Here is a 25582-nt window from a genome sequence, read left to right on the forward strand (position 1 = left end):
ATTTAGACATTTCACAAACTTTTTGCACTGGGTGATTTCTTTCAGTCATGTATGATGCACGTGAGTCTATACAGACTACTCGTATCTGTACTATGCACAGGTACTTTTCATCAGTCTGATTAGCAGGTACACTTGTTTTGATTTGCTTCTAAGTAATTTGGCTGCAGAAATTTCAGTGTTTTCAACCTCAAGGCTTAATTGCTGGCATTAATGCACATTCTGATGTCAATGTGATGTGTGAGCTGCCCAAGTTCAGACAAAACAATCCCTATTTCAGTAGCTTCCTCTCCCTCTTTCAATCCTTCAGAAGAACAATTTAAGTTTATTTATTGTCTTTTTCAGGTCAAAATGAATTCTACATGTGGATCAGTTTGTAAACAGTCAAAATACAAAAAAACACTGCAGGACAAAAAAAAAAAAAAAAAAAAAAAAAAAAAAAAAGAAAGGAAAAAGAAGAAATTTTGCCACAGTGCCTGGCTTTGGATTGCACATGGGTGATATTTGACAGGTGGATCTTCCCAGATAAGAGATCTCAGCCCAGGGACTAAAAAACAGTATGTACTAAGAACATATGATAATGGTAACAGTGAGAGAAACACTTTAAATGTTCAAGTAGCTGACAAATCGTTGGTAAATTTATTTTAAAAAATTAAATCTGAAATCCTTCTTTAGTTTTCGAGATTTCTTGGTACAAACATTCTTATATAAGTCATATTGACAGTATCCTCTCTTTGACAGTAACAAAGAGAGAACACTTCAGGAAGGGTAAGAACAGCATAAGAATACAGTTATTTTCTCCAGGCTAATATACCAACTTCCAGAGCTTTTCAGGTCAAGGAATTGCTAAGCCAGAAGTGTTTTCAAAATTAACCATCCATGATGGGATTTTTCTTCTAAGCAATTTAACTACCACAAAACCGTATTTGGGAAAGAACTTGTAAAGGATAGAAGTAGTTTTCTGATTTGTTTAATTATGCTGACAACCCACACAACATCATACAGACAGTAGACATATTTTCAAATAAAAACATATCTTTCAATAGTGCTATTCAAAAATTATAAATAAATCAGAAATATAAATATATTTTATATTTTTATTTATTTATATTTATATAAATATAAATAATTTTATTTATAATTAATTATAAATAAAATTTAGATACGATTGGTGCCTCAAAGCCTACTACTTTTTTATTTTGATAGAAGTTAAAATAAATATTCCAATGTCAACAATACATTTATGACAATTTTATGAAGGAAATGATGTAGAGTTACTAAAGTTGGCCTTAAGCAATAAATAACATAAGCAGACTTCAATGTGATGTAACTCTGAAATCTTGTTTAGTATCTAGAACTTTTCCATAAGTTTCCATAAAGTTTTATGTGAAATTTAAACCTTCAGCATATTTCTCTTTAGTATATTAACTTGTACAGCACCAGCATCTCGCATTTCGAAACAATATCTGTGTAACTAACTCCTAAAAGTAAACAAGAAGTCACAGGAAGAGTCTGCTAGCCCAATCTTTTTTTTTTTTTTTTTTTTTTTTTTTTTTTCAAATCGTTATATCATACAATGCCAATTGTACCAAAATGCCAACAAAGGATTTCCAATTTAATACTTAGAAAGAATGTCTCTCTAATCCAGTCTTTTTTAATTTCAAAACTTCCAATAACATGAAGATTCCTACACATCTACAACACGAAATAAGGGTTTCCAAATACACAATGAAAAACAAGTTGAAATAGATTTAATGCTAATTTAGTCTGCAGTTCTATCACATCTATATCTTTCCTTACTAAAGAGAATGAAAGTTCAACACAATCCCTATAATCATTTCCATTAATACTCAGCATTATTAGACCATTAGAACAACTTAATGTCAGCTGTATTATTTTACAGCTTGCCTCTTCTCTGAACATTCGTTTCTTTTAGCATTACAAGCCACTAATCGAGTTACTTTTTTTTAATCACAGACACTATGCAATAAAACGAATGGTTGTGCCTAAAGATTAAGACTTGGTGTACAGCAAATTATTTCTTCCATTCATTTCTATTTTTGTAAAATGCTTTTATTCTTTATTTCAAGCAGTAGCAAAATTAGACTTAAAATTGTTAAGATTTCAAAATTTATTTATTTATTATTTACCTAATGATTTTCTTTAGAATACTGAATTGCACGGGAAAGATTTAAATTTTTAAAAAGCCATGTTAAAAAAATGGGAAAAGTTATGACTGTTGTAAAAAAAAAATAAAAAAATAAAGACAATGATAGTTGAAAGTATGAATTGATTCAGCCTACATCTCAAGTCAATGTGTTAGCCATAAAAATGATTAACACAGAAAACTGTCCTCTTCATGTGGTATTATGAAGGTGAAAACGAAATATTTCTTTGTTTCTGCTATTGCAAGGAAATTAAAAAAAAAAAAAAAAAGAGAAGAGAAAGCCCAGAAAACTGCGAACAGAAAACTACCTCATAACAGAACAAAAATAATCCTTTATTCAGATTCTGGAAAAAGTATTTTTATTTTGAAGTGAAGGGTCACTGGACAATAATTATTGTGATATGCTGACAGCAGAAATCCATAATTCACAGAGAAATTCCTTGCTTACCTGACTGCAGAATTCTGTACCCTCCTTTGCTTAGTCTGTCTTTTTGACCCTAGGATTCTTTTATGTTATAATGTAGAGCTTTAGCAAAACAAATTGACATTGTTTTCATTTACCTTATAACGTATATTTGCATTTTTGATAGACTAACTGGCCTAGACTTCTGATTTCCTATGTAATCATATTCTTACATCTAGGACATTATATAAAAGCTGAGATCATGTTTTCTGCTTAATAATCAAATTAATTTTAGTGAATCAATTTTTGTTACCTAGCGGCGTCACTTATGACCAAATTCAGGCCACAGTCCAGGACTAGAGCAACCCACAGCTTCACAGATGTTTTTGTAAAGCAGAAGCAGAAGACTGAATTTTCAGGTACGCATCTTCCTTTGATTTGACCTAACTCACTTAATACTCCAAATATGAAAAAATCACAGTCCTAGTAGTCCTTCCCTTTTCCTTCTGTACTGAGGGAACTTTATTATTCAGCCAGGTTTCAGGAATTCCAATTAATCTCTCCAAAATCTCAAAATGAGATGCCACAATCCTATGCAGTAATATTTTTGGTATGATTTTTGAAGTCTACATAGACCTAGAAATCAATTGCCTGGTAGTACCTATCCCTCTCTCCTCCCATAGAGCACTAAACTCTTCTTACACTCAGTAGTAAAACAAATAAACAAATGAATATTCTCAGAAATACACACAAAATCTGTGTGCACCTGTGCTCCTTACAGTACAAGGATTCAAAAGCTCTCTCATCTAATGTCAGGCAGTCAAGTGTAACAAGCCTACATCATGTGGAATGTCATTAACCACATTCTGAGCAAAAAGCTAAATAGTCAGTAAATAAATAAAAAAAAAAGAAGAAACACTGTAAAGCTTACACAGAAATGCAGCCTAAAGATTTGTTGTGCAGCAGAAGTACCTGCTTTTGACTGATTCTGTGAAACTGAATACGTGCAAAAACTCATTACTTAATGCAAACAAATCAGAAAAATGCTAGGTGGAGCTATCAGGTCAGATCCTTAAATATTACATAACCATTAGCACAACACTGCAGGGCAAGTTAGTAACATCGCTCTTCTCCCAGATGCTTTTTATTTTTTAGCTCCAACACAGTGATGCAGACATGGTACAGACATTTCAGGTCTCTCTGCAACTTGCTCCTTGCACTGTTTACTCCATGTTGGATCTCTACAACAGCACTGTCACATGGACATACAAAACTTCATAATAAACTAGCAGAGCTTTTAGCCACTGTCGAGTACTGAGGAAGAGAGGATGTGATTTGATCATCTCCTTCCAACTACTGTATTCAGTGCCCACTCTTATTTACTCAGACTGAGTACTTTCTTTGCCTCATACGTCTCTTCTAACCAGTAACAAGCTACTATTTCATAGTAAAGTGTGAAAAAGTTCATTTCTATTTCGAAGTATAGCTTTATTTTTTCAAGCTGCTTAAGTTTTTAAAATGTCTTGCACTCTGTGCAATTTAACTTACCTCACTACCCCCTGCCTTCATAGGAAGCAAAAGGGAAGGAATATAAAGTAAAATAAAAATTAGTATCTATGAAAATAGACCTAAGAGAACATTTACCAATCTTAAATAATGTTAATTTCAGTAATTCAGAAGCTAAAATACATTCAGAAACCATATCATGCTTTTATTCTTCACAGAAATGTCTTTTTCCCTTCATTTGAAATTTTAGGACCCAAAACTTTTAAGTAATGAAAGCAATTGAGTCCCTTCATCAACTTTGATACATTCTGAATCAGAATCTAGTTATCTTGCTAAAAAATTAGTATTCTACTTGAAAATGAAAACCACAGCTCCATCAGTTTCAAGACAATTGTTGAATGAAATACAAGAGGTTTATAGCTTCATTTTTAACATAATTAAATCACAGCTTTCCATAACAGAAGTAAATATTTTTGTTTATATCATGCATATTATTTATTTTTTTATTTCCACATCAAATCATCCAATTAATCAACAGAAAGACAACTTTTCATTTTAAATGTAAAATACGGATCATGGCTTTATATGCATGCATCCCTTTCTTACTTCAAAGACAAAACCTAAAAACAAAAGACAACAAAACCCCCACAGACATCAGGTTGCATTTCTCAGTGAGGGTGTCACGTATCTGCCAGCTTCATTAAGGAAAGAGGCAATGCATTATAACATATCACCTCAAATTCTTGCAGGCTTCCCATCTGCTACTTCTCTATACATTCCCTCCTAGCTAAACTGCTTTGTATTTTCTGTACTCTTCAATACTAGTGTTCCTCAATTGCCTTATTTTACACTTACTTTATGTGCCAGTCTAACTTTATTCTGCTCCCCAGCACTTCCTCTCTCTCGTAAATCATACACTAGTGAACCAGGTACAACTAACTAGCACGGTCTGTGGTGACAGAACAAGGGGAAAATAGTTTAGTCAAGCTCAAAGATTTAGGTAAGATATAAGGAAAAAGTCCTTTACAGTGAGGATGGTGAGGCACTGGAACAGGTTCCTCAGTGGTGTGGTTGATGCCCCCATCCCTGGAGACTTTCTAGGCAACACCAGATAAGGCCCTGGGCAAGCCCATCTAGCTGTGGTATCCTGTTCATTACAGGGTTGGACTGGATGGCCTTCAAAGGTCTCTTCCAACTCTAAGGATTCTATGAACTCCAAATCATGCAAAGCAATCAACTATATTTTCCAAGACTCATTAATAGAAAGTGCGGAAACATGGCTGACAGAATTTTTCAAAGAAACGAAGAAATTACAAGGAGGTAGAAACATGATGTAATTCAGACAAGTTGGTCAACTCCACTTGTTGGCAGAACAAAAAAATTGAAAGTTGTCCTAAAACAATTCAATAGGTTCTTATCTACAGTGACATCACTAGCTATCACTTGCAAGTAGTAAAAGTTTTGAAAGTAGACTATTATCAAACAACAGCAAATGTTTCAATTTTATCTCAAGAAATTCCCCAAATATAATAAATACATATATCAATAGCAGTCTTTTCTTCTTTCTGAAGAGAAGATACAGCCTAGTTCTTAGCCATGTCAACTGATAAACACTTTTTTTCCCAATATATCATTTTCATTCTTTTCATACATATCTCTTTTAGATGTATATACAATTCAACATGATTATACCTTACTATTAATTATCTTCCAGATTGCTTTCTTGTCTAGAATTATAATTTAGCAATTACCTTTCATCTAAGGTTGGCTCCTTTTGTTGTAGATGAGGCTTAATTCCAAACATTGGTCTAATGTTTGTTGATAAGGCTTTGATGGTGTAATTAATTTCATTTTCCCTTGTCACATCACTGTCATATCCTAAAAAAAAAATCAACGTGAACAGAATCAAAACAAAGACAGAAAAAAAAGATGCATAATTTGTGCAGCTTTCAGTGAAGCACTGTACAATTATAGCTTATTAAAAACAAATACAAAAAGGAAGGAAAGCAGCTGGGAATTGTGAATATTATTAATGGAAACAATCTAAGAAATCAAATTGTCCTTGGGGAACTATTAAGAAACATTCAATTGACATTCAAAGCCATCCTATTTCTGTTTGCATGGTTACTCAATGTAACTAAAAAGCACCTGGCTACGTGACACCAGCTATTAGTTCTTGAAGATTCAGCATCTGGTTGTTCTCAATTTCAGGATCTATCCACAAGGTTCTAACAATTGGATAAATTCTAAAGTTCTGCACTGGGTTCCCACATAATGGTTAGGAATAGCCAGGTGTATCAAGATGATATTTGCTATATTTAGTGTAGTAACTATGGCCAAAGTTTAGTGACTGGGTTGTTACTCTTCATTTCATTCAAACAACAAAACTACTAATTGCAACATTCTATGCATTTGCCATCTAACTGAAATTCTGAAATTAACAAGACATGATAAAGATAAATTTTTGTGGAAAATGTTGTCAATGTCTTTCTAAAATAATGGACCTCTCCTTCTCTTAGAAAATATTTTGAACGCATACCTTAAAAAGATTCTGTATAAAGTGCTCGAGCACAGGTAAGCTCATTGGGCAAAGCTGTGTTGACTGTTCATAAGGCAGGAGCCGAACAAAAACTGAAGATTGACATTTTTGATTTAGAAAGCTACAGTTGACCAATTCCCATACTTGTTCAAATATTTAAACTTTCTCTTTGGTCATCTAGTAGATTTCAGTGAAAACTGAAGTTTATGTACTACACAAAATTATTTGATGATTAGCAAGACAAATTTAAAATGTTTAAGGAGTCTACAAAGAAGGAAAACTGCACTTTGGAGGAGAGAAGTGGTTCACGAACCCTTGGAGTTACATGTGTGAAAGGAAAAGGTAAGCATAGCAAAAACATGAGAATTTTATTAAAAAAAAAAAAAACAGTATGTTATCAGTGTTATGATTTTGCATAGATTAAATTATAAAATATGTGAACATTAGTCTACCTCAGACTATGACGTTTTTATACTATGGAAATAGCTGCAATGGAAATACGCAAAAAGATCAATATATGATGTTGTGTTGTATGGATTTCAACATAATTTCATGATAAGTAATGTCCAAATCTAAACAGTTAGAAATTTATTTTTCAGTATGGAGTTCTGGAAGTTAATTATAATTAACACAATTTTTTTAATTTTATGGATGTCAAGATTCTCTTTATACATTCTAACTCAAAGCAGCACATCAAATTTCTCCATTATCATTTTCTTTACAACACACTTTTTTCCTCAAAGAGAAATTTTCTTAATGTTTTTGAAGCATCTTCACTATCATTACAACAATCACATGAAAAAGCTATTTCTAAATAAGCAGTTTTCCATTAACAAACAGTTTTTTATAAGGCAGCATAATCCAGCCTGTATATTATTACTGACCTCCATCTTCTTCAGAATCTAGGTCAGATTCCTCACTGTCACACTGCCGGCTATCCCGATGTCCTTCCACCTCATAAGTCCACAGCATTAAAGATGTGTCTGCTCCTCCAACAGTGACCAACAAACTGTCATCATAGGTCCAACGGACATTTGTTACATGGGTACTGTGAGCAACATACCTCTTAAATTTTCCAAATTTTCCCTAAGGAAAAAAAAAGGACAGGTAAAAAAATTAACCTATCTGCTTGATCAAATCAAAACAAGTTGCCAGTTCATCTTTATCCAATACCATGTACTTAACTTCTTCACTTCATGTTTTATCCATTTTGCATTTATATTACATGATTTGCCAAGTTCCTTTTCTTTAGCAAAGTTATGAAAAGCAACCATATTTCTATGCCAAGCATCTAAGAATTTTTATTAAGAGATTCCAGCAATGAACGCTGTATTGTGTGTTGTAAGAGAGAAGATAATATAGCAGATTAAGAATAAAACACACACAGAATATTTTGGGTAAATGCCTAAGTATTTGGTAAAATATTTAAAACTGAAGAAATATTTACTGACTAACAAATACATGGGAAAACTGAAAAAGTTCTCAAAAAGCACTAAGTATCCTTCTAGAATTACTTTGCTATGTTGCATGGTTAAATAATGTTAATGATCCTCATTTTAGGGAAGAAAAGACTGAGATGGTACAGAATGGGGATCCATAAAATCATGAATGATATCAAAATAAGTGAAGAAGAATTGTTCATTGTCTTACAAAGACTGTAAGGGGCTAAAAAAACAACGATAAAATCACACTGTGGATACTAAGGCTGAATACATTACTAGAAAGTGACTGGTCAATAAACTGCTAGAATTTGATAGAGTATCACTACATATCTGTCACATTTTTATATTTTGTCTACACAGCTGCCACTGTTAGTGATTGGACACAGTGAGATGGCTCTTTAGTCTGACCTGGAATAGTCATTCTCAGTAACTGACAGGTTAATACACTGCATATTTGCAACATTCAGTAACTTCCCTCAATGATAAGGACAAAATTCTAAAAGCACTATTTTGTTCCCAAAGATCAATATTTACATTTTTTATATAATTTTAAATGGTAGTTTAATTGACCAATCTTCTACATGCACAGCTGAAAACTACTTACTTTAGCAGGGTAACGAAACAGTTTCACAAATCCAAAATCATCTCCTGTGGCTAATACTTTACTATCACTAGTGAGGCATGAAGCAGTTACATCTGTGACTTCACCAATTATTGGCCAGATTCCTTCACAGCAAGAGCCCAAAACACTTGTCCATGATGCCCAGCCAATCTTTTCTACCTATAAAAACAACCTGTTTGAGACAGAGCAAGCTTCTTCCTAAGCAGTCTTCTTCCATATCTGATTTCAATAAAAAGTCCTTGCCATCTAAAAGATAATATTGTAATATTAACCACTAATTTTATTCAAAATTTCATTTAAGAGCCTTAACTTTATTAAACAGCCACAAACTCTGTGGATGTGCTATTAAAAAAATTACCTTAGTTGTCATTTTAGCCTAGAAAAAGCAAATTACATTTTTCAGCGCTGCTTTTCAACCTCATAGAAACCATTACTTTGAAAATTATACATTTTCACTTTCTGCTCTCTAATAATGCTCTATATCTGAGAAAATGAAATATTACATCTATAACATAATAAACTTGACTACACATATTACGTATACTGCATTGTTATATAAAGAAAGAGATCTTTCAAAACAAGTTTAAAGGCTAGGTATTCTGCAGTAGATTTTCAAAGGACTTTAGGTACTAATAGAAGCATATCAGATTTCAGACAATCAGACAAGCGCACAAGTCAGTCAGATGTCTTCTTAACAGAAGAAACAAATACAACATCCTCTATGTAACTTATCATCCCAATTATATTAATTGAACGACTTGCAAAAAGTGTGAAGGACAGACTAGTTGTGGTTTTATACATCATTCTCCATGTGACACAGACTGCTGCATCATATTTCTAGTTTGCAAACAAAGTAAGAAGGTATTCTGCTTCCTCACCTCCAAAGTAGGAATTGTCTGTTTTTTCCCTCGAGGAGCTTCAAAAAACAACTGCTCTTTAGCACCAGTGTTGACTTGCAAGAGCTTCCCTATTAAAATATTACATAACGTATATTAGCATTAATCAGAATATTCAATTAAAATAGATACACAAAATCATTTGCTTCCATTTAAAAGTTGCATACATAACTAATGTTACTGAAGTGTGATCTTCTGAAGATCTGCATCACTCTACTCATTATACTCACACTCTATAGACTGCAATAACACATCACTCTACTATCCTCATGGTTGTCCCATAAGACAGCAGATAAAATGTACTGGGTATGATTCAGAACTAATTAGTGGCACCTGACTATTATGCACGTGTTCTCGGGCTTGAGAAATGTACATGCAAGTGATTGCAACTCGCGGACTTCTGTTGGCCTCTATACTCCTTTTCAGACAAAGTTCTAATTAATCTTCCTGTTTCTTCCTGTTTTCAAATTTCTCAAAGGAAGCCAACATCCACCATTTTTTCAAATTAGTTTCAAATTGAACATCAGCAAAGGTGCTCTTGTGGAGGAACAGAAAGATTGCACAATAGCACTGCTATGTTTTTGCACGAAATGGAACTGAAAATACTCAAACTGATAACGAATTAAGATCCAGGAATCATGTAATAAGATCCAAGAATAAGGCAGTGTTGTTTTTAACAATATTCAAGAATAAATACTTCTAAGCTAAAGATGCAACTACAGCTTGCAGTGCATTATTTAAGAAACAGAAGTCAAAAGATAAATATAGAAGATGTAAAAAAAAAGTAATAATAATTTATAAAGGAAGTCCCTTAGTTACTTAAGTTACACAACGTCTAAATATATATAAGTAGGAGTAAAAATCACGTTTTTCTATTTATTCACATGCTGTGAGCATCTTCACAAACTAAAATCAATCTGTTAGCAACATCAAAAATTCACGTTGTCAATGGAAGTTACCTGTTTTAGTGTGTAATGCAGTCAATCTTCCAGGACATTTTTACAATTCAGATGATTATTACTTACCTCTTACGTCCCAGTCCAAGTGTGTTATATAACTGGAGGCCCCCTTGCAGATTCCTACTCGTTTACTGCTCATTACATTGTAAATATCAACAAAATTGTCACAAGATGCCACAGCTAAGTACTTTCCAGCTCCTACAACACAACAGTAGAAACATGAGACATTTTAAAAATATTTAATTGTCTGTACATTAGAAACAAGAACTTCCTGGAATTCAGCTATATTTGTGTCAGATTTCTATGACCTCTGCTAATTCATACATCGATTCTGAGAAACTAATACTGATACTACATTATCAACATTTCAGTAGGAAATTTTCGTCACGTTTAGCAATAAATTATAATATGAAATTTTTAACTTTTTTTTTTTTTGCAGTGGTAAGGCTAAAATAACCAGAAAGCAATGTTGTATGAGATCTTGTGTCAGTTATTTATGTCAAATTTTGACTACAGAGTATTTTCACTGAAACAATATTAGTAACTTAGGCCTTAAATTTCAGTGTTTAAGAGCTGTAATGTTTGAAAACACTGGCTTCACTGGGATTGTTAAGCTGCAAGGATGGGAGGTGGAGAAAAAAGGAACCAAGTTTCAAACATTCTATTTAGCTAAAAGTAACGTAAGTGTAGAGCTAAACTTAGCTCAAAGTGTAACCCATTTTTTTGGTCCCTAGGATGTCTGCTGGATGTTCATGATTTAAAATATTACTGTGGCATTTAGGAGGTTACTCTAAGCAAACCTGTTCCAAGAATACCACACTTAAATGACCAACAATGGACTTTACAACCAATACTTGTGATAACGTTAATATCAGTCTTGCTGACTTACGTTTCACGTGTTAAAGAGTATTACTAAACTACTTTTATCTTTTAAGGATTATAAAGCTTGTTTGAAGAATTTACATATAAAAATCTTCTTTTAAAATCACTTACCTGGAGAAAATCGGATCTCTGAAATAATATCTTTCCTGTGCTGGAAGGAGACTAGATCTTCCAAGGTATCTGCATTAACTATCAAAAAACTTCCATCATTTAAACCAACAGCTAATGCTTTCCCATCGGGAGAAAAACAGCAACATCTGCCTCCTACAATGAATAAAGAAATGCCATTCAGATATGGTTACAGCAGATAATCCCTCCTATTTTTTTATTTTTTTATTTTTAGTAGTAAAGCTGTCTTTCTAGTATACAGTTTAATGACGTATAATAGGTGCTGCCAATATCACTTCCAAGCTCTACCTCTGTGACAGTAAACAGACACTATTGGTAAATTGTAAGTACTCAACACCAGAATCTCATTAGATTGGTTTGCATATTGATCAACATTTAATCTAAATTAACAATACGATTTAACCACTGTCATCTATCTGTTTTTTTTATCTTGCTCTCCTTCACTTATCTAATGCCAACTGTTTGTTACCTTTTGCTTTAGAAAGGAGAACTTAAGTGGCAAAGATCTTCTGTACTCACAGAATCCAGTTGTTTGCTTTCATGGTCACTTAGTCATATAATCCTTTCACTAAGCATGTCAATCTTCACTTGGTCAGCTTAAATATATTAGTTTCCATGGCAGAATTTTCCATTAGCATAACTATTTTTGCCTTTTATTTTCCCTCTGAAAAAAATGCTGTCAGCAACCCTTTATTCAGATAAGCTGATTCCATCAGACAAAGCTTTTCATTCACTACTCTGTGTTTCCTTTTTGTCAACACTCAACTTTCAGTTCAAATGAACACAGATGAGGGGGTACACCAAAAATACTCTGATTAGTCTCTAGTAAATTACATGAATAGTTCATTACGTCCTATACAAAACCTTACTATTATGTGTAGCTGTCATCCTATGATCAGCTGCAATGCTGTGAGTCTTCTACGCCTCAGTTACCCTTCAGCTGAACAGTCATTTTTCTTACAGTCATATTCCCTTTTTAATTAGTAAACATTGTCATTTCTACTACTGCAGTCTGCAAGAGTATTGTGCTTTTTTTGTACAGAACATGCATGCTTTTTAAGTTTGAGAAACCATGTCAAAATTTGTTTCATCTGCAAATTAGATCATCACAGTCCTGACTTCTCTGAAAATTGCTAATAAAAATATTAAGATATATCAGCTTTAAGACTCCAGCAGACTCTAATTTGAACCTTCTTTGTTTATTTAACATTACTGCTCCTGCTTGTGCTGGTACTTGGCATTTCTTCCAATTAGTTAGTTCTAATCAATTCAGACCATTTTCATCTAAGCTTCCTATAAGGTGGGGATCAAAATTCCCCACTGAACTCCAAACAGATGAAGCCTATCACATTCCTTTGTCTAGCAAGTTATATGCATTATTAAAAGCTAGTTAAGGCAAGTGCAGTTAAATCCTAAAAACAGTCTCTTTATATGGTATCATTAAAGAGGATTCTTCATCCGTCAAAAACAGAATTTTATTATGTAGTAAATGATTAGTATTTTTTTCTTCATTGTGGATTCTTCTAATACTCTCAAAAAAACCCAGGAATTCACTATTATTTCTGAGTTTTCTTCAGAATTTGTCTAGAGTTGAATTCCTCTACTGTTCCAATATGCTTCCCTTACTGTCTTCAATACGGCAGATTTATGTCATTGGATCAACTTTCATTGTTAATTTATTGATTAAAGATTATTTGCAGCTGTAATGGATTGAGAACAGTATTACAGAGAAATCTCTTGTACAGATTTCTTAGGTAAGCACTACATAAATTATGAAGAAAGCGACAAAAAGGTAATTATAGAAGAGAATTAACTTGGTCTTGTTTCTGCAAGAATCATAATGTAAGAAAGTATGAAGTGAATTCAGTTACATCTTTTTTTCATACTAAGCATCTTACCCTTCTTCAATTTGCGAACAGCTAACATACAATGGCTAGGAGATAAATCCCATATTCTTAAGGTTTTGTCATCACTTACAGTAGCACAAATGGGTAAATGAGGATGAGTAGCGAGACCCCAAACTTCCCCCTCCATGTGACCCTGAAAAAAAAAGATGAATCAGATGCTTCTACATATAAAACTGAAATAAAAAATAACATAAGGAGTTAAGAAAAAAACAACACAAAACCACCAAATGAGGACATATTTTTACATGATAATAAAGAAATATCTGAACAGAAACAGTATACCTGAAAAAAAGTGCTACCTTTCTGCTTATAGAAGTGCATGCCATAGTAATTTCTACCAGTGAAAATTTTTCTCTGAGGAATAATCTCCACATCCTCCTACATTTTCTTCTACCTCTATTTCTAATATATTCTTTAAAAACTCCACTTCTTCACAATTGCATTAGCCACTCATAAAACATGAATTAAAGAGGCACAGACTTGTATTTACATATGAAATGAAATCACATGATGACCTAATGTTGTAAAAAAACATTTTGTAGGCAGTGTAAGAAGAGCTCTCTGTATGGTATGGCAAAGTAAAAACTGAATTGTTTTTTGCATAACTGTGATGAGAAACTTAAAATAAAACCAAAAAAACAGATATTTTTTAAAGATGATATGATTAACTAACAGAACAGATCAGTAAGATATCTGGTGGAGAATCCATTGCTTAATTTTATCTTATTTTTAAACAGTAATAAGATTTTAGTCTGATAGAATGAAGTTGAGAAACAAATTTCTACATGAAATTCTGTGAACTTCTTCGCTTATCAGAGATCATGCTGGTCTGTCTGAACCTTAAAAATATGAGAAATTATACTAACTTGTTAACTTGACTGGTAATTAAAATGCTTGTTATTTCACAACTGTCTTTACCTGAAAAATAAAACAGTAGTTGACCGATATCTACGTACCTGAACCAAAAGAGTTACTGGTCCACTTTTATCTACCTCCAATATTTCACCATTCTTTGTGCCCACTAAAATATGACCATGTCCTAAAGAAATGGCACGTATAGAAGGATTATCTTCTAAGAGGAGTCCTAGAACATTAAAATAATAGAAGACACAAGATTCTTAGTTATGCCTTAAAGAAGATTTTTAACAAGTACACCTTACATTCCCACTGTAGAAAAAGATATTCAGTAGGAAGCAAAAACTTATTTATGCACAGAAGAACTTGCATGCTTAGATTCATCTGGGAGTCTTTAGCAATAGCCCAGTGGATGGAAAAACATACACTAGTTGCTCTTGCAAACTTCTGTTTGTGACCTTTATCTTTTCCCATAATAAAGTAACTATATAAAGCAACTACTACTAATCTTTCTCCTAAAGAGAAAGTCTCTGTAGTTTAATCAGCCTGAGTCATTAGTAATGTTAGTGAAAAATACGTGTGTGAAATAAATAAGAGCTGTATCATTACCTTAACGGTATTGTTTATGGTACTTTCAAAAAAGGATTTCATTGAACTGATGTGAAAATTAGATAAGCTGTAAATGAATGTTTTATTTAATGAGTGTTCCCATTCATGTTTTCTGAAAATTAAATCATATACTAACACACAGAAAAAATACATTTAGAAGAGCAAGGGCATAAGACACACAAACACATACTCCAGAACATAAAATAGGGAAAACCATAAATCAACACTAAGAGCAAGAATAAATTAAAGGAATAGGAATTAAATCATAATTTCAAAACACATTCGTATTTACAGAAAGTTAAGTCATAAAATGTATTAATACATTACAAATCTAAACAGAATTTTAAATTCCATCCCCTTTTCAGAATCCTTCTCCAAAAGAAAGAAACAAACAAAAGTAACAAAAAAATCAGACAAAATTATTTCATTATTAGAAACAGAAAAAGATGTTTTGGCTTTTACTTAAAAAAAACAAAAACAAAAACAAACTGGGAGGTAAGAGACTCAAGGTTAAAACCATTAAGTCAAGTAGACAATGCAGAAAATAGGACATGAGGAAATGGTCTTAGTACACAAGAAACAGGTCTCAAGTTGCATCCGGGGAAGTTTAGATTGGTTATCAGGAACAACTTCTTCACTTAAAGTGTTCTTAGGCATTAGAATAGGCTGCCCTCGGAAACAGTGGAATCTCTATCTCTGGAGGAACGTGCGAATGCAGTGCTTAGGGACACGGTTTAGAGGTGGACTTACTAGAGCTAAGTTGATCATTGGACTTGATAATCTCAAGGGTCTTTTTCAACCTAAATGGTCCTGAAATTTTCCATAAATATTAAGATCTGCTCTCAATAAATGCGCAATTAGACACTACTACCATTCCCCACCTGACAGAAATATGACTTACTTAAAATCAGTACAAACTCAGTACAATACAAAGTATTAGTATTTCCTATGTCAAATGTTAATCTTCCCCCGATGGAAAATGCAATTTCACCAAACGAGTTTTCTATTAAGTAAAATCAGAAATAGGATAAAGTCTGATGTGTTACCTTTAGACCCAGGGGCCAAAGCAGCCCTTTTGATGGCATAGGTTTTGAGACAGCGTTCAAAAGTATCATCCCAGAGAGCTACTACCCCATCCTTTCCTCCAGTGACGAATCCCTGGCAAATGAAAAAATGAAATAAAAATTCACAAGATAGAATCACTCTCTTTCACTAATACTTCACTGATTTCTACCAATACTTAAAATTTATTATACTGAAAATTATTGTAACTACACATGCACAGAACTACTCATGTTAGAGATTAAAAAAAAATCAGGAGCAACAAAATGATTTTTTTAGTCTCTAGATGCAAGCATTACACAGTTCTATATGGCCCAGATACTCAGACCGGATTTACAAATTCTATCCAATAAGCTTTGACTATACTAAAAAGTAATGCGACTGTTTGACACACATAAGGATTTTTCTTGATATTTAGCCTAAGTATTATTTACTAAGTATCATTTTACATTTCACCCAATTACTCATGTCACACTTCATATCACTTATAAACAAATATTCAGTGCTTATATGATTCAATTATATGTCTATTTGTGCCATTATATCTAAAAAAATTTTGTCAACAGTTCTTGCTTTGTCCAAAGTTTCTGTCCTGAAACTCAAATATTAAAGGTGGAGTAATGATTTAAAGTTTTATTTTGTTCAATTATAAGTATACAGATAATTAACTGGTAATGTTATTTACACTTAAGTACATGCTTACAGGCTTTCCAGAGCCAAAAAAAGGTGAGACCCAGGAGAAAGTAGTTAGTAACCTACAGATTGAAAGCTTCCACAAATAGACTGTAATTGCAGCATAGAGTGTATGAGTATGATCTGATTAAAACAGAATACAATTCTCAGAGTTGTGTCTAATCACCTTGTATTTAGTGTTCTAAACAAATTTAATATCATAACCTCAAGAAAATGCTTATTTTGGAAGTAGTAAAAAGTAAAAAAACAAAACAAAACAAAATAACATAAAACAGTATCAATCCCTCATACATAGCTATTAGAAGTATATGTGAAGCACCTCTTAGAAAATAAATTGGAGTCCTTTTCCTCATTCCACTCCTGTTGCATTTATGCTTTATGCCAGCACTTTTCAACAAGTCATAAAAAATATTTTCAGCATCACAGTGCTTATTAATAGACTCATCTCTCACAAATGAAGAACTGAGCATCAACTGAGCATAGCTAAGCCTCTGAACTTCATCTGCTAAGCAAACTTGCTACGAATCATCTTGTGAGTACAAATATGGCAGGGCAACATAATCTAACAGAATAATCCTCTTTTCATTCAGATGGTGAACTTGCGAAATCTCAAAGAAAGCTTCCACTATTTTTTACAATATTTGTTCACTGTCATCCTCAAAGCATCATGAATAAATTACAGAGGTTTTTTTGGTTGTTTAAATTATTGTTTATGTGGAATTATAGCTGTGAACTTACTTTTTCTAATGCGTGCATGCTGAACACAGGACCATCGTGTGCTTTGACAGTTTTTATGAGAAACACATCTCTCCAGATACAAACATCCCCTGTGGAAGTTCCAGAGAATGCCATCTCTTCAGTCCAGCCATATACTGCACACATCATTGTATCGGCTCTTCCCATAGCACCTATGCAGCCCTTTCTCCCAATTAGTCCTCCCCCTGGTTTAAAACAAAAACAGCTCATAATAACAAAATTAATACCTACCACAGTACACAGAAATTCCACATTAAAAATTATCTTGAAAAAAAAAAACTGATTAAGACAACATCCCTTTCTTTTCATGATATGCTTTCAGAATATCTAACTTTATCTTTGAGGTTTGTTGTATTGGCTTCTGGATGATAGAGACATTACAGCTATATGAATTTTAAAATTCTTTAAAATACTGTGATCTGAAGTTATGCTAGTCATAATAAATACTAACTTCAAGACAAAAGGTCAGGTTCAGGTTTTCATAATCCTCTGAGAAACTTCACCTGGTACAGAAGTCCCTTAGGATCTGATATTTTGTACCATTCTCATAGCTCCAGGGTTTGAGGCAGGGTCCCAAACACTTTGCCATCACTTGACACTGAGGAAATTTAATCTGAACTATATACTTTGGCTTCACTTCTCACATTAATTGAAGTTGTTCTAATGCAGACTTCAGAGACTTCACATTTGTCAAGGTGATGATACTATGCTCGTATTAACACTGCTAAGCATGTTTCAAAGTAACTGCCCTGTCAGTATTCACACAGGGTTACAGTGTTAGAGAAATTTGATACCTGCTCACTGAGCAATGCCAGAAAATTTAATCAATTTCATGTTCTTACTCAAAATATTTTCTGCTTTTATTATCTTAGTTAAGATAGCAAGCAAAGCTGTTAAAACTAGTAATTTACAAAGACTTCACCTTTCTCTCAGACAATCTTACCTAATTTCTCTTGCAGCATGAACTGAGAAAATCAGCACGACTTCTCTCATCACTAATTTTTCTCTAAAATCAGACTTTTGCAGGGATTTAGATGAGCTCAAGTGCATAGATTCTGCTTGAACAGTTAGAGCACTAGTAAGCTAGTCTTCTGCAGCCCATACGCATTCATAACATTTTTGAAGTTTGATGCTGTAAATTTGACACTAACATCAGGGAATGGCCTTTTTTTTTTTTTTTTCTGAACTGTTCACAATTTTTCAAGCAGATAAAAAGTAAGCTGCTTATCTAGGTCTTTAATTGTCATGTTCAATACATGTATGTAAAACGATAAGTCTCACTGGCAGATGTGTCCTCTTTAACCATTTTGTCTGAATTTTTGTCTCATTTTTAGATTCATTTATATTTGTGCCTTTTTACTGTTCTTCTTCCAAAAACTGTTGCACTGTTTTACAGTTCAGCAAGATTTTGAGATGTTAGGTATAAAGAAGTCAGTAGAAAGTCCAAATTTTTCTATTTGTGCATCTCTAACATAGAAAACTGATAGAATCAACAATACCATAATAATGGCCATTAGTGTTATTTCTAATAGAACAAGTAAGAAGCTAACTTACAGAGCTATGTGGAGAAGGTATCTGCCTTTCATGCATGAAATACACTTTAGAAGATGTATTATTTATACTTTAAATGACAGAAAATGCTGTAATTACAAAGTTACCTTACCTGCTCTTCGCCAGAATTTCAAGTGTTTAATTCCAACTGTAATCAGTTTTTCAGGCATATAAGGATTAATCTTAACAACAAAAATCTTATCTTTGCTTCCCCTGAAACATAAAGCAAAATATTTTCCTCTTTTAAATAAAACAAATAAAAACCAATGTTATTTAACATCATAAGTGACATGGACAGTAGGACTGAGTGCACCCTCAGCAAGTTTGCAGATAACACCAAGCTGAGTGGTGCAGTTGACACACTAGAGGGAAAGGATGTTATCCAGAGGGACCTGGACAGGCTTGAGTGGTGGGTTCATGCCAACCTCATGAAGTTCAACAAGGCCAAGTCCTGCATCCAGGTCAGGGCAATCTCAAGCAGATACTGGTTGAGCAGAAAATGGCTTGAGAGAAGCCCTGAGGAGAAGGATTTGGCAGTGCTGATTGATAAAAGATTCAACATTTGCCAGCAATGTGCACTTGCAGCCCAGAGAGACAACTGCATCCTGGGTTGCATCAAGAGAAGTGTGGCAAGCAGGTTGAAGGAGATGATTCTGTGATTCTGTCCCTCTTCTCTATGCTTGTGAGACCCCACCTTGGAGTACTACATCCAGATCTGGAGTCTCCAACATGGAGTTGTTGGAGCAGATCCAGAGCAGGGCTATGAAGATGATCAGAGGGCTGGAACACCTCCACTACGAGGACAGACAGAGAGCTTCAGCCTGGAGAAGGATCTGAGGAGATCTTCTAGCGGCCTTCCAGTTCCTCAAGGGAGCCAACAGGAAAGCTTTTATAATTTTATAAGGTCATGTAGCAACAGCATGAAGGAAAATGGTTTTAAACTGGATGAGGGTATATTTAGACTAGATATCAGGAATATCTTTACTGTGGGAGTGGTGAGACACTGGAACAGATTACCTAGTAGGGTTGTGAATGTCCCCCTCCCTGAAAGCATTCAAGGCCAGGCTGAACGGGGCTTTAAGCAACCTGGACTGAAGGGAGGTCTGCCTAGAGCAGGGAGGTATTTAAACTAGATGGTCTTAAGGGTCTCTTCCAACCCAAACCATTCTTTGATACTATGAAAACTGTAGTGATTTTTTTTTTTTAAACAGATTTGTTTTTATTGTTACCTTCCTTATCCTGCTAACGTTTACTTCCAAACAGTTTACAATTATTTTATTATAAAAAGGAAGAAAGCCAAAGAAGGAACATACTGAATTCTGTTCCATTTCTCATTAGCTTTCAGTTTTCCAAAGGTGAGAAATTCACTTCAGAAATCCACTAGGTGGCCTTTTAGTAACAAAAATATCTATAGAAAATTGATGCATTTATACTGCGTTTAAACTCCAACAGCTCATCATAAAATTGCAAGGCATACGGTCCAATGTATTATTTAAATCAGTCTTTCATTCTGAAAATAAATCATTTAATAATAAACGATAATTACCTTTTAATTACTTTTTAATTTTTCTAGTTAGAATCAAAATTATGCTGCTATATCAATTTTTAATGGAATATTTCAGCTGTTTCCAGAAGCACTGAAATTTGCTGTGTGTTTTGGATATCTCACTGTGCTCCTAGGCACATAAGGCCAATGCCTTGCTTCAGTCTTGAGTTTAAAAAACAGCTGTCAATGTTTACTACTTATGCAAGGAAATAAAGATTACCATTAGTTTTATTTATTCAAATGCTGAATAGACACTTATTATTGGTCCCTGGACAAGAGCAAAACTCTTACCTTCTGTGGTTTTCAGACCACTGAACAAATTAGTAGCAAAGACCATCAACTGGTTCCTTTCTAAACTCATACTGTGATCTGAAAAGTACAGCTGCTGCTCTCAAATACTCTATTCTAGATAAAAATCAACTCAGAGAAACTAAATTGATAAAGTTTGATTTATAAAAAAAACAGCTTGTAGGTTCAAGGATTAGGGGGATTAAAATAAAGAAGCTAAGTACAGACTCCAAAAGGTTTAAGCATCATGAGAAAGGCAAGTAAATGAAGTCTGAGGTCTGGATGTGACATTTCTTAAGTAATATATTTTACTCAGTGTCTCCCAAGACTAACTCTATGTATAAATTTTAAAAAGAAGTTAAATTCCCACCTTACTGCTGAAAGCTTCTCTCCTTTCTTCCAGTCCCAGAGGACAATAGTATGATTGTCATCTATTCCAACAGAAGCCAATCTTTTCCCATCCGCTGTAAAAATAAATTTACAATTGAGAGAGTAGATAGATAATTTCATGCTGCAGTAATAAGAAACTACACTAAAAAACATTTGTTAATTTAGAAATATCATAACGAGGATATAGAAACAGGTGAATCATCACATGACATGGTGTGGCACATTTGTCACATGGTGAGCCACATCAGAGGCACATTTATCATCTCTTTTAAACCTGAGTTGTCAGTTGGATGGAATTGTGGAGTAGGTTGAGAACTCTGTATTTGATTTAACAATTAAGAACTATGAATTTAGCAAAACATCACCAAATTTCACAGTTAAATATATTACAACCATCACTCTCTGTTTTCTGAATTATCCTTTTAAAAACTGCCCTTAGATGTTCTGTTTTTGTACCATACCTTTGCTCAGCGAGTTGCTGGCACAGCTGCCAAAACTCTTCATCACAGTTGCACTGTGAGTGTTTTCTGCTCACTCTGAAAATCCCTGTTCATTTCTGAACAGCAAAGCACTGAAGCAACACTAGGAAGTTTATGAAATATTCCTATACTTGGAATGGTGTCAAATCTTTCAGTAGCTCTGATATTCACCCCATCCCACACTCCACAATACACATCTTTAGGATCATTCACCTTCACTGTGAGGTTAAAAGTCCTATTTGGTAAATTGAAATCCTTGAAGAATAAACATAAACCAGGTAAGATGAGGACATTTAACACTGGTAGAAAAATTCAGTGTATAGAGTGCAAAAATTTCAGAAGTCTTAACTGGTGCTCTCCTATTTTAGTGTCAAATAAAGAAAAGAAGTTGGGTTTCCTCCCACAAGGACTCCATAATGGGACTTAATGATTTTATCATATGTATCATATATACCCAAATGGGTATTACACAATTAAATATATATACATACATACATACATACACACACATACATATTTATACCTATTTAAGAGCACAACTAAATACTGTTACTACTGATACATATCTAAGAAAAAAAGAGCTTACAATTGTAATGCAGACACAACACTTAAGATCTGCAAGCCTGTGCCATACAATAAACTACAAAGCAATCAGTTTGATTATTAAATGACACAGAATACATTCCTGGATTTCCTGACTTACAAGTTTCCACAGGAGATCTTGTTAATAAATGATCACTCATTTGACAAAATAATTGGAGAATATTTTTAATACAAAATCTTCAGTGCAAAGCAATTCCCCTCATTAGAACTCATTAGTTTGCTCTTTTGTACAGTAAGAGATGTAAATGATGTAAAGTAAATAAATAAACAATTACTTATTACCTGAAAAATCAACAGCGCAAACACCATACTGGTGATAGCCCTTTAGTACTGAAAGTGGTTTTATTGTTTCAGTATCCCAAATGTGTATAGAGGAATCTCGACCAACCTGAAAGTACACATATTTAAAAACTTTTTTTTTTTTTTAATTTTTATTTTTTCTTGTCAGTTATTTGACATAGTTGTTCAAAACTTTAATGTTGCCAAATATTTCAAAAACTACGTGGAATATGTCAGTGATAACATGTTTCTAATACTAATTTACTTCAGCATCACAATTACCATTCCCACAAGCTGGCTCCCTTTCCTTAAGAGCATTATAAGGGCGTCATAAGCAAAACTTTTAGTCAAGTTTTAATTTCTTCAATAATAGAATTATTACTATAATACTTCAATAATAGAATTATTACTATAATGATTACAATAATTATTTTATGGTACTTATTATTATCATACCAATAATAATACCACAAATCAAACTTTCAAGTAATGGTGTACAAACTTTTATGGAAGTATATTTTTTAGAAAACATTATCTTAAAAGTGTCGTCTGCAAGAAAGATGAAATGAAGTGTTACAAACACCGGACTGCATATACAGAGAACAGCTTGATTATAGGGGGTAAAATCGTAATACATGAAATGGACAGATAGAAGAATACGGTAACAACTGTTTCTCATAGTTAATTTCACAACTAAGATTTTAAAAAGAAAACAAACAGTAGTAATTATCCATTTACTCTATTCATAAACACGCAGAAGAAACAAAATTATACTGAAGATAAAAGTCAAAAGAGTTCTAGTGAAACTCATATAAACAACTGGAAAAAAAAACAACACCTCCTATGTTGCAGTTTTTAACATTACTCCATCTGCAACATAAGTGCATTCCATCATTGGAACAAATGTAGATTGGACCTCATTTCTCCAAAACAGGCTTTTCAAAGTTCAGAGATAACAAAAAAGTCTTATTTCAAGTAAACACACTTCCTACCTGGCCTGTTGCCACATAGTCCTTTAAGGGATGAATAGCAAGGCAAAGAATGTCATCATCATGACCTAGATAAAAGCGCTGTGTGTTCTGCTGTCGATTGTACACTACTCCCACTGCTGCAACATGGTATACAATTTCACCCGTCTGAGTGTAAAATAAATTGCTTCGACAGTCGTAACCTCTGTAACTAGACAAAAAAAGTTTGTGCATCAAGGTCATAACCATACACACTGTTACTTTATGATATAAAATTACACACTATGTATTTTACAGATGTAAAAGTTCAGATTACTTACCAGTTAGTATTTATGTGTTTTTGGAGTTATTAACTATTTTTTTTTCCCTAAAATTTATCGATTTGCTTTACTATTCAGGTATCACTACTGCCAGCATTAAAGTAGCTGTTATTTAATAGTCACTCTTAACAACCACTTTAGAAGATAAAGTAATAAGTAATAATTTTCCAGACCACATGGAGAGTTTAGGCATGCAACACAATTAAATGGAAAAAAAACTGATTTGTTAATTAAATGAAAACAAAACTGATTTTTTGGACACTTTATGTTTTACTGGTCAAAAATTGAACAACAAAATCTCCTACAAGAACGTGGACAACACAGGCCCCATCAAATTCAAAGTTTCTTGAAGTGTTCTAGGTGTTAATATATGAATTTTCTCCCAACTTGTTTTTTTGAAAGAAAGGGTGGTTTGTTGTTTTGTTGTTGTTTTTTTTTTCCCCAAGGAAAACCTATCTCCTTTCAGTATCAGTACAGCACAGCTACTGCCAAGACAGGGCCAATACTCAGCTGAGATCATTATACACTATTTCTACACTATAGTGCTATACATACTTCTTCCTAGGTGTGACTAACTACTCCGTAAAATAAATACATACATACATAAATGGCATTGTCAAAAAAGCTAGTGTCATAATTTCAAAAGTAATGTAGGAGACTATAATATCTAAACAACATTAAATAAACAAGTAAGTTTTAAAGTAGTATTTGTAATACTGCTATCCTTAGTAGCGAATAGAAGGAACATTCAAAAATGCCAACTTGTTTTCATTTTTCCTGTTGAAATAAAGAACAGTCCATAAAATCCTGATGCACTCTATGTCCATTCTCTTACTTTCCTGATTAATCTGTTTCTGTATCAGTTCCAGCAGATCCACACTAAATCAACTTTCCAGTTGTTTAAGAAAAGCTGGCAAAATCTGATTTAAACATGTAGTTGAATTTACAGGAAGAGTATGATACCTGAATATGGTTGAATTGGTCATTAATTATTTTGATGTAGGGATCATAAGAATAAGAATCTAGCCAAGTACTTTTGCTCCCAACTTCTAACTCATCTAGTAAAAAATATATATATATATTCTAAACTGACAAGGAATTCATTTATAGCAGATAAAACAAGTGAACATTAACAATGAGCAGCTACAAAATAACTGTAGGCTGTAATGCCTATTTTATACTTCTTGTGCTGTTATTTTCTTTGGATAATTAAAAGCATGTATTAGAACAAATTAGATTATTTTTATGCAGAAAAAAAAGCAGGACCTTTTTGCAACATATAGGCTTTTCAGTGCCACATAGGACAAAAATGCATCTGTACACATACCAATATGGTACACAAGACACGAATATTAGACAACTACTGGATGCAAAACACTGTAAAGGTTTAAATGGCACAGAAATTACGCAGTCAGGATTAAATACTCCTTCATAAATTTATATAAAGCTTTCCTAACATATATAATACAACAATATGCACAGATCAAATAATAAAGCTGGTTGACCAAATTAAGGAATACATTTCTGAAAACTCCAGTCATGGATCTATGTTCAGTCATACCAGATTTATATATTGCTGGATAATGCCACAGCACATACTTTGATCAGGTTTGAATGTACTGTATTCCTGTTTGTTTACCTACACTACATGCACTGGTATTTATAACAGATTATATATGTGATTAGGGATAAATTGCTAAAATTATCCCACGAAGTTTTTAAACAGATCAGCAG

The 25582-nt window shown here is 33.3% G+C and overlaps 1 protein-coding gene across 9 annotated transcripts in view; it reads right to left on the reverse strand.

The window, feature by feature from the left end:
* Nucleotides 1–25582, reverse strand: part of EML5 (EMAP like 5) — a 103194-nt gene that overhangs the window by 25012 nt on the left and 52600 nt on the right. For 7 of the 9 annotated variants that reach the window (XM_048949820.1, XM_048949819.1, XM_048949817.1 and 4 more), the window contains 14 exons: nt 23553–23739; nt 22564–22669; nt 21180–21273; nt 19088–19188; nt 17407–17609; nt 15960–16071; nt 14406–14533; nt 13441–13582; nt 11525–11677; nt 10598–10729; nt 9555–9643; nt 8659–8835; nt 7497–7698; nt 5825–5951 (listed from right to left, as the gene is read on the reverse strand). In XM_048949820.1, coding sequence (XP_048805777.1) covers nt 5825–5951; nt 7497–7698; nt 8659–8835; nt 9555–9643; nt 10598–10729; nt 11525–11677; nt 13441–13582; nt 14406–14533; nt 15960–16071; nt 17407–17609; nt 19088–19188; nt 21180–21273; nt 22564–22669; nt 23553–23739 — 1953 coding nt within the window. Of the gene's footprint in view, nt 1–4115; nt 4131–5824; nt 5952–7496; nt 7699–8658; nt 8836–9554; nt 9644–10597; nt 10730–11524; nt 11678–13440; nt 13583–14405; nt 14534–15959; nt 16072–17406; nt 17610–19087; nt 19189–21179; nt 21274–22563; nt 22670–23552; nt 23740–25582 lie in introns of all 9 variants that reach the window. The other 2 variants (XM_048949825.1, XM_048949818.1) reach the window with 2 other exon arrangements.

Source organism: Lagopus muta, chromosome 6, assembly GCF_023343835.1.
Source record: "Lagopus muta isolate bLagMut1 chromosome 6, bLagMut1 primary, whole genome shotgun sequence".
Classification (NCBI taxonomy): domain Eukaryota; kingdom Metazoa; phylum Chordata; class Aves; order Galliformes; family Phasianidae; genus Lagopus; species Lagopus muta.